The sequence below is a fragment of the Nakaseomyces glabratus genome, chromosome G (assembly GCF_010111755.1).
Source record: "Nakaseomyces glabratus chromosome G, complete sequence".
In the NCBI taxonomy this organism is placed as follows: Eukaryota; Fungi; Ascomycota; class Saccharomycetes; order Saccharomycetales; family Saccharomycetaceae; genus Nakaseomyces; species Nakaseomyces glabratus.
Genome location: NC_088957.1, coordinates 869,141 through 881,790, shown reverse-complemented (window position 1 = coordinate 881,790; position 12,650 = coordinate 869,141). Strand labels below are relative to the sequence as shown.

General features: G+C 40.3%; 6 protein-coding genes and 1 non-coding gene across 7 annotated transcripts; 4 read left to right on the top strand and 3 right to left on the bottom strand.

Moving 5' to 3' along the window:
* Nucleotides 1-303: 303 nt before the first annotated feature.
* GVI51_G08899 (uncharacterized protein) lies at nt 304-816 on the bottom strand (the record flags this gene model as incomplete). Its single annotated transcript, XM_446756.1, has 1 exon — nt 304-816. The coding sequence occupies one exon, from the start codon at nt 814-816 to the stop codon at nt 304-306; it is 513 nt and encodes a 170-aa protein (XP_446756.1).
* Nucleotides 817-2,306: 1,490 nt separating this feature from the next.
* On the top strand, nt 2,307-3,776 carry YIG1 (Yig1p; the record flags this gene model as incomplete). Its single annotated transcript, XM_446755.1, has 1 exon — nt 2,307-3,776. One exon carries the CDS (start codon nt 2,307-2,309, stop codon nt 3,774-3,776), a length of 1,470 nt encoding a protein of 489 aa, XP_446755.1.
* Nucleotides 3,777-5,111: 1,335 nt separating this feature from the next.
* On the top strand, nt 5,112-6,425 carry AFT2 (Aft2p; the record flags this gene model as incomplete). Its single annotated transcript, XM_446754.1, has 1 exon — nt 5,112-6,425. The coding sequence occupies one exon, from the start codon at nt 5,112-5,114 to the stop codon at nt 6,423-6,425; it is 1,314 nt and encodes a 437-aa protein (XP_446754.1).
* Nucleotides 6,426-6,846: 421 nt separating this feature from the next.
* TPK2 (cAMP-dependent protein kinase catalytic subunit TPK2) lies at nt 6,847-7,932 on the bottom strand (the record flags this gene model as incomplete). The annotated part of the gene is made up of 1 exon (XM_446753.1): nt 6,847-7,932. The coding sequence occupies one exon, from the start codon at nt 7,930-7,932 to the stop codon at nt 6,847-6,849; it is 1,086 nt and encodes a 361-aa protein (XP_446753.1).
* A 605-nt stretch (nt 7,933-8,537) lies between these two features.
* Nucleotides 8,538-8,625, top strand: tY(GUA)1. The gene is given in 2 exon segments: nt 8,538-8,576; nt 8,590-8,625. It is a non-coding gene; the product is annotated as a tRNA-Tyr (tRNA).
* Nucleotides 8,626-9,409: 784 nt separating this feature from the next.
* TOS7 (Tos7p) lies at nt 9,410-11,182 on the top strand (the record flags this gene model as incomplete). The annotated part of the gene is made up of 1 exon (XM_446752.1): nt 9,410-11,182. One exon carries the CDS (start codon nt 9,410-9,412, stop codon nt 11,180-11,182), a length of 1,773 nt encoding a protein of 590 aa, XP_446752.1.
* A 149-nt stretch (nt 11,183-11,331) lies between these two features.
* On the bottom strand, nt 11,332-12,435 carry TLG2 (t-SNARE syntaxin TLG2; the record flags this gene model as incomplete). Its single annotated transcript, XM_446751.1, has 1 exon — nt 11,332-12,435. The coding sequence occupies one exon, from the start codon at nt 12,433-12,435 to the stop codon at nt 11,332-11,334; it is 1,104 nt and encodes a 367-aa protein (XP_446751.1).
* Between the last annotated feature and the right edge of the window lie 215 nt (nt 12,436-12,650).

Below are 12,650 nucleotides of genomic sequence, written 5' to 3'. Positions count from 1 at the left end.
CAGTGAACAGGAACAACTGGAGTAACTTGTCTCGTAAATAGAGGAAACAAATGTGGTTTCATGCAACCTTCAAGCAGTTGCTGGAATATTCGATCATATCCAGCTGGACTAAAATTGTTATAATATGGTATCTCTATGATAGTAACATTAGCATAATCAAATTCTGTTCAATGAATTAAGTTTTATATGAGTATCCAATGAGTCTCTGTCTCAAGAATGGATATAATTTTAAAATGTACCATACGAAATATCGTATGCTCTGCTAGAAATTAGACTTACCTAGATGGGTATGATCTACTTTATTTATAGTTGATCATATCTACTACAAAGTAGTAGTGTCAGAAAAATGATTGATATAAATGGCATAAGCCAATAGATTTTTACCTTATCCTGATTTTCAGGTTGTAGAAATATTTTTTTGAGCAAACTTAATGCGCTACCACTATCTGGAGGGTCCCAACACTTTTCAACTGCCAACCAGCCAAAGAATCTATGCTTCTTACCACTGGCAATAAATTTAATTGTATTTATTTGTTCAGTTTCTATAAATCTATGGGCAATTTGTAAAGCAAATTCACTTTCTGTCACATTCTCGTACCTTTTTGTCTGTTGTATCATGAAGTTCAAAGCCGAGATAATCTCGAGCAATTGCAGGAGAGACTCTTTCATCTCACGTTCATATTTAGCGATGAGATAATCCTGCCTACATATTGCGAGGGATGTCATGAACGATTGCAGCAGCTCTTTTAAATTGTAGCTGTAGCTGTGCAACGCATTTTCATACATACACTGCTTGATAAAGAGACTAATCCACATATTACCTAGCACTGAAGAACTTTTAAGATTGTTCCTATTTTGTAATACTTCCAGTATATACGTAAGTTAGACACAATCGTATTTTAGGCGCTTATGAATTGAGTTGTCAACTACAAGTCACAGGAAACGTCGCTACTCATTAATTAATCTGGACAATGCACTCCCGTCAGTTCCTTGCAAATAGGGCTCCCGGCGATAATCGGTTCTTATGGGACGGCAATATCGTATTACAACACAAATAGCCGTTACGTAGCCGCAGAACAGTTGAAGACACAGACGAGTCGGACCGAATCTCGGGTATATCAACAAAACCGAGATCTCTGAAGTCAGCACTGGGAAGGAAGGATGGAGCCGCAGGGAGCCCAGGCAATAAACCAACAATTGCCGAGAGATCTACAAATCAGATTGGTGCGAAAATGCCGATCAATCCGCACAAAAAATACAAACCTGACGTATCGTCGGGTGTACGACACTCACTGTGCAAGCATGCTAATGAGCCAGGGAAATGTGCCAAAATCGAACCCAAAATAGTAAAATTAGAAAAGTTGTTGATAAGCTCTGAGCGTCACACACAGAAACACCTGTAGTTTTGTTTCCACATCTGTTATGGATGGGGACGTGGGGCTGTAGACATTTTACCCCAGATTTTCGTATGATATAAGCACACAGGACACTTTGAAGACAAGTTGACTCAGATAGTCTCGTACAACATAATCCTTACTGCAAGAAAAAGGAGGATCTAAGACACTCTCGCACGGAGAAACTCATCTGTTCTTTGAACCCCCGCATTTTTTTCCTCTTTGCTTTGCGAGGATGCTCAGGTTTTTCCGACGCATCTTAACCCCGTACTGCGCGTCTGCTAGGCTCCCATCCCTCACCTAAAGAGCGCCCCCCCTACAGGTTTCAGGAGGGCTGTGGGATAAGGGGAACACAATCCTCGAACATCGTAATGTACACAACTCAAACAGATACGGGATTGGTACTGGCCTCTTACTGCCCCCCCTAAGCAGTATGCCATCCCTTTCGAATAGTGGGAAAGATGTTCTTTGTTTGCACCATGAAGCCTATCCAATGAGTCCCCCACATACCATACATCTTTGTAGCCTTAGATGAGAGAAGTTCCTATAGATAGAGATGATCCTTGGGCCATTGCTACCCCCTTCTCCCCTAGCTTTAGGCTATGCTGCGAATATACACCTCACATCAATCACAACTACACCTGGCAATGTCATCAAAAGGTTGATGAGCAATAGTGGGGCTTTTACCTACTTGCAAACAGAATAACTAAATTACACCTGCACACATTACACATACGTGGGTGCTTTGATAAAAAAAATACAAAAACAATAAATTCCAAACTTGTAAATGGAATTGGTATTCGTATAAATACCGTCGACTTTCTTTTACATGTAACCTCTTCACAAACAAAAACTATATAGCAAAAAGATATACTACACACACATAAATAAACACCATACAATTTTGACAAAATGGGTTTGCCAATAACACTATACCAGGAGGACATGAACTCCCTCCATTTACCACAGAAGAGAAACTTGGACCAGTTCATAAGAGAAAGGTTTCCTTCTGTGGCATACCCAACTGCTTCGGAGCTACGCTCGCTAAGGAGAGGTAACACCAGTGTGCGTCCACTAACACAAGTAATAAGACAAGAAGTGTACGCCTATTTCATGAACAATAACGTTAACGAGAGAATATTTGCCAGTATCGAGGATAATACAGCTAATCATCGCCGCCAGAACATGTATGACTGGGATTCTGCTGGTATCGACAGGTGGACCATCGATATCGACCCAGAGACAGTAGAAATCAACGATGTGCCAAACTTGAATGGTTACAGATGCAATCAGAATTACGACAACTCTTTGTGGATGTACTTCAACGAGTCCAACAATTTTGAACAATTCTACCTATACGATACTAAGGAGAACAGATATGTTAAGGGATGTTTGGAGAGATCTCTAGTTGAACACAACGACACTTTATGCTGTGTGGATGCCAAGAGTGGGATGAACAACTACCAATTCTTGCTTGGTTTCACCTCTGGTAAAGTGGTTCTAGTCACTTCCACCCTGTTAGGGGATGACGGTCTAAATGCTTGGTGTGAATCAGAAGTGGTATACCAGAGTCGTACAAGCTCACATCCGATCAGAAATAACTCACGTTACAATGGTATTGTAACAGTTAATGCCTCACTATTACCAAGCTATGTTCTGTCCTTCAATATCAAGGAAGGGCTTATCTTGAGCGAGCTTACTGATCACTCCAATTACAAGATCGATATCCCTTACAATAATCAGGATTTCTCAGATGTAGATAGCTCCCAGTTCTCTGCAGTGGTGAACTTCCCGCAATTTGTACTTTCAAATGGTGTTCAAATTTGGAACTATGAGAACGTTCTACAAATTAACGCATCATTATTCCCTGTTGATCACGAGGTCAAGTTCTGGCTAAAGCCAGAAGAGAAGATTAAGTACATCAAGCCAATGCCCAAGCAAGAGCACCTGTTTGTTGTCACAACTGAGAGAGGAGTATCTATACCAATCAACCCAGCAAATAACCATGTTCCAAGAGGTAGAGCAGTACGGAGCTCCAACGCTGACCCATCTTACTCCGAAGTCACAAATGTAATTCCAGTGTTTACTTTGGCAGATTACAACGAAAACCAGTACCAGCTGGAAACGTTCAACAGCGAGCAATACTTAATGACCACGCAACAGCATTTGTACGGCACCAGTCTAACCATTTACCAATACTCCAACGCAAGCAAGGATTGGTTTTCTCTGGGCTTTGTTGATATCAGAGCTAAGTTCAATATCAGAAAGATAAAAGCTTTGTCCATTTTGGAGTCCCACGATGATCAAAACCCAAACCAAAAACCCAAGTTACTGATCCATGCAAACGACGGCACTATAAGACATTTCAAGATCTGTATATAGGAAAGCAATTGCCTCTCCTTATTTTGTTTTCTTCATCTTTTTTTTTTCAATGACTACTGACACGAACATATTGCTTTCCCGAACACGCAAGCACATTAGCATAATTCTATAATATTCACATATGTAATTAGTAATAACATTCACGATACACTTTGTTTCAAGAAAAAGAGCTCCGCAATCTCGGGTGTTTACACTGTTGGATATCCGGAACTCGCAGCTCTATATATTCCTATATGGAGAACAATGGGAGTCAAAACACTAGCTCAAAAACCAGATAGTACACCCCCCTCCCCCCCAGTGAACCAAAGTCCAGGCCTGACTCTTTCTTCAAAGATCAGCTTTAGCTGTCAGTTATACAAGGTTGATGCAATAGCTTTGCAAAAAGAAACTTTGCCTTGACTCTGCTCTCTCATCCATACGACGTCATTGCAACATCGCACCAGAACCTATTAAGGACTATCAAAAAGACAGAAAAAGAATGCCAAAAATCTGAAAAATGGAAGGGAACACGGAAAATGGGAATTTGGAAAGCAGGAGTCATCACTGGCTCAGTAGGTCTCCTAGAGAGGGACCCGGTGACAAATAGAACACAGACACCCCCACACGCAGTGTTGTTCCACCCTGCCAATTTAGATCCTAAATAAGAGAAGATCCCACGGCTTTTTGCTTCCCAGCAACTCGCAATCACACGAGCCTATGTGTGCGTGGGTTTCTGAGTGATGAACCGTATGAACACCAATCTCTATTAGCATGGCATAGGGTCCTCATATATATTTCATGTATGCTCGCAGAGAGTGCCGTAGCAAAACTGTAATTCAGGGAAACAGAAGGAATACTTTTGATGCACAGAACATGGAGCAAAAGATTAAGTTTTCTGCTAGGGTTTCTTTCCTTGATACTACGTCTGTGCGGGCCTTGCTAGGGAAGAAGTGATTTGAGATTCTTAGGAAAAAAAAGAAAGAATAGAACATTGTGCTGTAGGGCACTTACTGTGGAGCAGAGTTCACTATACATTGTTCACCAACTAACCAACATAAGAGCTGATTATTAATACAAAAAAAAAATACATAGTAGCTTTTAGAAAGAAAAAAAAAATATTGTATATTATAAAACCTGTTCTTGATCAAGGTAGTATTTATGAACTCAAGTTACCAGCACTATATCAAGAAACTATCATCTTGAAAGGATCGAGTTCTAAGGACTAACCACATACAAAACCACATTTATTTTTGAATAGTCAAAAGAGAAATTGCTAAGAGAAACGTTTTTATCTCCCAAACCAAGTTTAGATAGTGTAACGCAAAAGCTATTATTACAACACTTTGCTTACTTACAATGAATCGTAAGAACACGCTCAGGGGTTCTGCTAAAAACAGACCCACGACCACACCTGATAACTTAGAAAATGCCTTAATGGTGAATGAAAACCAACTGATACATATCGACCCAGTACCTGACTTTCAAGAGAAGATAGATGTTAAAGTATGGCTACAAGAAATGTTTTTCCCCATGGGGATAGATATTGTCATCGAGAGGTCCGATAAAACAAAAATAATATTCAAATGTAAACCTAGTGATTACAGAAGCCATGAACCAAAGGACCTACGGCAAAAGGAACCAGTTGACGATAAAAGACACATATGCCCATTTAGGGTGCGGTGTACTTTCTCTACCCAACTAAAGAAATGGAAGATCGTGATAATAAATAACTCGCACTCTCATCCATTGAAATTCAACCCACACTCAGATGAATATGCTAAGTTTAAAAGAAATCTAAGAGATAGAGAAATGACTGAAACGTTGAAAAAGTTTGAAGAACTAGAGTATAAAGCCAAGTCAAATCTTCCGATGGAAAATCTGCTATCAGGAAACTCAATTATTTCTTGTGATTGTGGCCTAACGAAGGAAATTAAGACAATCAATAACGTTTACTTGCCACTAAATGCCACTCAATTACAGGATGAGATAGATGTCTCGAAAATACTGGAGTGTCAAAATAAAAAACAAAAGAATAAACAAAAGGTAATGAAGAAAAGAAAGAGCGAGAAAAACGAACTTGCTAACATTAAGAAAGAGGAACCTAGCTGTTCAAGTGCTTTGATTCATGACAAAGGCTTCGAAATCACTCAAGATGATCTCATACAATGTGGTATCAATGATATTAACGATTATGACTGCGATAAATACTACACAGAGCTTCTGAACAAGGAAAGTTACGCGGATGCATCCTATTGTAACATCGCAGATTTTTCGAACATGAACGAAATTGATTTTACTGGGATGTTTAACAAATCAAAACCAGCTCAACCTAGTCTCACTAAAGGTGATGATCTTTTTAGTTCAATAGCAAATGATAACTTCTTTAGTTATGAAGAGAATATCAAGGATACGACATTGGTAGAGCCAGAACTTCTAATGGCGCCTGTACAAGACATCAACGAAAACAATATCGATGATATATTCAAGATGTCCACTAACACATCATCTACTCCAATATCACCATCTACTGACCCATCAACTGATATTGACCAAAAAATACCCGACCCTCTCGAGTTCGAGAATGTCAATTATTTAGACAAGTATGTTGATCTATCAACCGTAATGATTAATGATCCTGCGAAGGAAACTTACGACTCTCTTTTTAGTTAACCTTATTAGAGAGACGAGTGAAATGAACAACTATACTTGATTTTTTGACAGTTGTGAGATAATTCTAATTTTATTCTTAGTTTATTGTATTTATAGAAACAAAACTTAGTAGATAATAATAAAATTATGGCATTGCTGTACATGAAAGGAAAATGATAATTTAATGAGTTGATTTTGAGAATATATTAGAAATACGTAAATGAGTTGCTGTTATTATCCAAGCTTGATTTTGTCATGAATTATACAATACTGACTATTGGGGGTAAATGTAAGAGGACTAAATAAAAATCATTATTTGAAAATGAGAAAGTTCATAAGTGGCATTAAAGAATGAGTAGAACGTTGATTAGAGAAATGAAAGGACTACTTTCTGACCAACGAGTTTTTGATTTTTTATTCCAAAACAATTTGAAAGTGTTTACTAGAAATCAGTAAAGTAGCTTGCGTAAGGGTCTGATCCCTGTACTCCGTAATCTAATTGCTCTTCTGGATACTGGTCAAAAAGAGAAGTATCACCAACACCAGCAGTAATAGGAGGTTCATATGGTGTCTCGATATCTTTAGCCAATAATTTTTCCCAGACAACTTCAGCAAACCAGGGGTGTGATTTGATATCTTGTGCTCCCTTTTGCAAGTTACCGATTCTCCTAGTTAAGTCAGCAGTCAGTAATTTGCTTAGCAAATCGATGACATCTGAGTTGAAGAATTGTGGATACACAACTTTACCATGTAGAATCTTTTCATAAGTTTTCATTGGGGTAGTATCATAGAATGGGGTATATCCGGCCAACATTTCATAAATCAGGACACCCAATGACCACCAGTCGACTGATTTGTTATATGGTTTTGTTGCGATAACTTCTGGTGCGATGTAATCGGGGGTACCACATAAGGTCCATGTAACTGTTTCCACTTCTTTTGCGAAGCCGAAGTCTGTAATCTTGATGTGTCCGTTCCTGTCTAACAGGATATTTTCTGGCTTTAAATCTCTGTAGATAATATTGTGGAAATGTAAGTACTCTAATGCTAGCGTAACCTCAGCGGCGTAAAATTTGGCCACAGGATTAGGGAACCTCTGTGATTTTCTTAGCAATGTGAACAACTCACCACCTTCGATGTAGTCCATCACCATGAACAGGTTCCGTGAGTCCTGGAAAGTGCCCCACATTCTAATCAAGAAGGGGTGCTCCACAAGTTTTAGCATCCGTCTCTCATCGTTGGTGTGCTCAATTTGCTTCATCTTAACCACCTGTGCCTTTTTCAATACTTTGATAGCATAATATCTGCCGTTGTGAACCGATCTCACCAGGTGTACTCTGCCGAATGACCCAGTACCTAGTGTCCGCATTATATGAAAGTCCTGTAACGAGTACTTCCCCTTCGAGACAGTCGAACGTTGCGCCAGCAACGTAGACTGTTGAGAAGTCCCGTGTGTGTTGTGCTGGTGCTGTTGTTGGTGTTGTTGTTGCTGCATGTGTGTAGAATGGTGTTGTGAAGAATACTCCATTGCATACAATCTTCTCCGCTTGGTCGGTCTATAGTCAATTAAAGACAGTTTGGCTAATATTTTTACTATTCTTTCAATGAGAGTATGAAAAGGTTATTTAAGAAGTTAAGTAAATTTTTAGGTGGAAAGAATTGGATATTTGAAAGAGCTCTCTCAAGGAAACAAGAAACGAAGGGGGGGGGGAAAGAGAATCAAGGCCAATTGAAAAGGGACCCCTTCTTGACTAATTGATTTGTTCCCCTAAAAGGAGTTCTTTCTCCGTTTGAATGGGGATTAATCTGCTTTGTCGTCGATGATATTTTACAATCGATGATATTTTGCAACGCTCATTTTGCTTGCATCATGGGTTTAGCAGTGTCCCGTGGAGTTAATAATAACAAGTAGACATGAAATCATACAAGACTATTTTTGCCTAAGACTTCAGGTCTCAGTGCAAAGATACATAGAGCCAATGCCATGCAATTCAAGAAGGATAAGAAGGACCCTTCATGTTAAGTATAAGTAGAGTATATCGGTAGCATTTGTGTCTACATCATATAGGACGGGTATATTTTTTCCTCGTTTTTAGACCCAATTTTCATTCATGGAACACCACGTACAAGATACTCTCGGTAGCCAAGTTGGTTTAAGGCGCAAGACTGTAATTTCAACACTGAAATCTTGAGATCGGGCGTTCGAATCGCCCCCGGGAGACTTATTTTTTTTTTGGTGTTTCTCTATCAGATAACAAATTGCATTATTTCAGCCAACTACACACTAGTTGACCATTTTGCTATATTTAGAAAGTGTGAGGGTGTGTGTGAAAGTGACAATTCTCGGTACAACAGAAAAATGAGGAGAGGCTGGGCATTGTTGCATATACAGCTATAACAGCTGGCCTTTCACCCACCCACATTTGGAGTCAATGCTACTCCCTAAGCCTACAAGAGAGGCGAGGTCTTCTCTGGTACTCGGAATAGCTGAAAAGTGCTTATCTATCCTCTTTATTTTTTCGCGTCTTTCCCAGCATCCGCACCTTGCTTTGCCTGCGTGTTTGTGTGGGGACTTGTAAAGTACCATTGGGAGTGTGGAAACATCCAAAGAAAAAGAAAAAGTAAAACACGAAAAATAGCCCAGCCATTAGGTTGTTGCAAGGCCCTGGCTGATAATTACTGATACCATATTGAACACACAATGGACTATCTTATCAGAACCTATATGTCGATACCATCCATATCTGCCAATGTGGATTCTTGCATATCCCGTTATGGAATTAATTAAATGGCTTAACTCTCTCTCTCTCTCTTAAGGAGTCAACACAGATGGAAAACAAACGGCAACCACTATATATAATACATATATTTCGATACAGCACTTGCTTGTAAAGAAGACAAAAGCTAAATAGACACATACACATTCACATAGACACATACACATACGCTTGCTCAATAACTACAAAAAAGTTACAACTACAAATTACAACATCGCTACAATTACAATGGCCGAACGTAAGAGGACGGTGATGTTCCTCGTGGTGGGCCTACTGGCCTTCATATCAATGGCCTTTTTCATCATTGCTTCCGTGACCGCGCCAGCTTTCCACCAGATAGGTCTCGCTAAGAGCAATGGTTTCACATACGGAACCCTGGGTTACTGCCAAGATGGTTGTTCTCGCGCGTCTGCTTCATACCATCCAGAGACCCTCGACGACGACGAAAACACCAAATGGTTTCTGCCTCAGAGCAGCAGGGCCAAGCTGTCACGCATACTGATCGTGGCACCAGTCGCCGCCGGGCTGAACTTCTTCACATTTGCCTCAGCTTTAGTGCTGTTCGCACTCCCGGACATCAACATCGGTGCTTTGTTCTTCGTGAACTTGACTCTCTCAGTGCTTACATTCTTTGCCTCTGCGCTGGTATGTGTAGTCGATATAATACAGTTTTACCCACACGTCACCTGGTGTGCGTGGATACTTGTGCCCGCTGCTGTGTTTGCCCTGATGAACATTCCTTTGTTCATCCTGGCACACGTATCGCAAGCTAAGGAGCCCCTCTACGATGAGGACTCGGAGAAGCCGCTCACCAGGCTGGTCGCTGATGAGTTTGACGGTATCGAGGACGACATCGACCTGAGGAAATACAACAACGATCTGGACGAGAAGCTCGGGTTCCACTACATGCAAAACGCAGTGAACAACTCTACCGCTACGGTGCTCCCAGACCCTGAAAAGGTTCGCACAAACGGAAGCTCCAGCCAGTACAACACCTCTGCCTCTTCATACTCAGAGAAGTACGAGGACAGACTACTTGAAAATGAGTTGGCCGATGAAACTAGAGATGAACTAGGTCACGAGGCGTTCTCCGCCATCGACAGTCAAGGTGGCAGACTCAAACACTCAAGAAACAGCCAACAGTTCTCTGTGCACACCTCTTCTCACACACCATCTCTGGATTCTTCTGTTTACTCGCAGCAAAACTTGGAAAACTTGAGGAAATCAGCAACACCATTCATTGTAAACAACGGTGACCAACCACAAATATTACAAGATATTCTAAAGCAAGATCAAATTCAGGGAAGCAAATATAACGGTCAGAACTACCCTGCTCTACACAAACAACCACAGCAATTGACAGTACAAGGCATTGATGACAACAGATCTGATATCACCTCTGTATCAAGGCGTGGAGTGGACCCAGAACATATTAAATACTATGATAATGGAAATCATTTGAATGCTAAGGAATCTCTACGGCAACCAAACCTCCATCCTGGCCAACAGAAGGCTGTTCCATATCCAGTCAGTAACTATTCTATGGATAGAAACACGAACCAGCACCCAAATATGAATGGTAGACCCAATGGACCTCCAGCTCCAATGACACAGATAGGCCCCGGTATGAGAGCCCCTAACAACATGGCCCCAAGCGTCGGTCGTCAACCTATGCCACATCCTATGCATCAACAAATGCATCCAATGCAGCGTGGTATGCCACAACAAATGCCACACCCAATGCAGCGTGGTATGCCACAACAAATGCCGCAACAAATGCCGCATCTACCACACCCAATGCAACACCCAATGCAACATCCAATGCAACACCCAATGCAACATCCAATGCAATACCCAATGCACCCACCTGTGCAACAAACTATGCCCTACCAACCAAGGACAACGGCCGGCTTCCAACCGGCTTACAAGAAAAGATTCAGAAATAGAAACAACATACCTACATCAAGTTTAGCAGCAGATGATATGCTTAACTTTAGGTAATTTTTGAACAACATCTTTTGTATCCTTTATATGGAGCGGTACTAACATTCACATCAATAATATATAAATGCATTCTGTAAACCTGTATTTCAGGAAAATTGTAATATTATCATCAGTCGGTTTTATACTTATAGAGTTTTAAAGATTATTCAAATTAATTGTATGTTGTCTTCTATATAACGTTTATCATTCTCAAAATCATTTATCTCAGGATGAACAGGCACAGGTACCTGCTCTACTTCATGCACTACACGAGTGGAACCTCCCCGAGGCTTTAATAAGATAAAGAATATTAATGCGATAACACATAATGTGAGCAAAAGAATAATTTTACATTTTTGAGTCCTCTTTTGATAAGTAGTGGCCTTATTCAACTCATTCTGAGCAGATTTTAGTTCAATAACTGTATTCTCTAAGTTGTAATCAATCCTATCAATGATAGTCCCTTGATCTATTATCAGGCTTTGCATTTCCCTAAAAATTGTACTAACTTCAAGAACGCCTTGGGCTAGTTGGGTAATCTCTTCATCTCTGACATGTAAATAATTATCTGATGAGGTCGCTTGTCTCCGTTGTAAGGTTTGCCGTGAATATTCTTCAATTTCTTGTTGCTCCCTAGCACCAATACCACCAATTGTATCTTCTTCTAAAAGCGCAGTTTCATTTGCGCTACTGCTTTTCAATGTGTTGTTGCTTATGGGCTTCAAGTCATCCTTATTTAAGAATTTCAAGTAGTTGTTCTGTAGTGCCCTAAATTTATTGCTTTCTATTTGTATCTTATCGGCATAACTTTTCTGTACATTATCCAGTATCATCAGCTCACCTCTATTTAGCCTTCTACCATCGACCGTCTGGTCATCGTATATACCTTTTAGTTTCTTCATAATATTGTAACACTTCTGAAATAACTGTATCACTTTGAAACTAATATCTTCTATAAGCTTCTCATCGTGAGTCTTGTCCTCGAACCCTGGAAGCGAGTTCTTCTGGTATAACTTGTGCAATTTCGCAGTGTGCTCCCGAACTTTGTCCAAATAGTCATCTATATCCCGAGCGATATCAATGAATACCGGCGGTAATGTGTTCTTACCCTTACTGTGTACGCCCATCTCTATCATTGGGTATGCCTCATTGTCAATATCAAACTCAGTAGTGGCTTTATCGCTGTCGTCCCGGTACGTGCTCGATAGCCTCACATTGTGCGGAAACGTCCGCCTGTAGGACAAGTACAGATTAGTCCTATCTCTAAACATACCACAATTTCAATACCTTACTGCTCTAGATGATTCAGAGTCATAGAACGGCCGTTAGTATAGTTTCACATGCACTAGTGATTGCTTATAATGTATTGATTGCCCATACAAGTACCCACTTTGAAGGGGAGTGTGTTGAAAGCTAGAAAGAAGGAATTAGGGCTGCAGGCTAATTCAGATTGGGGTTCAAGAGAACCCTAAAAACTACAAAACCC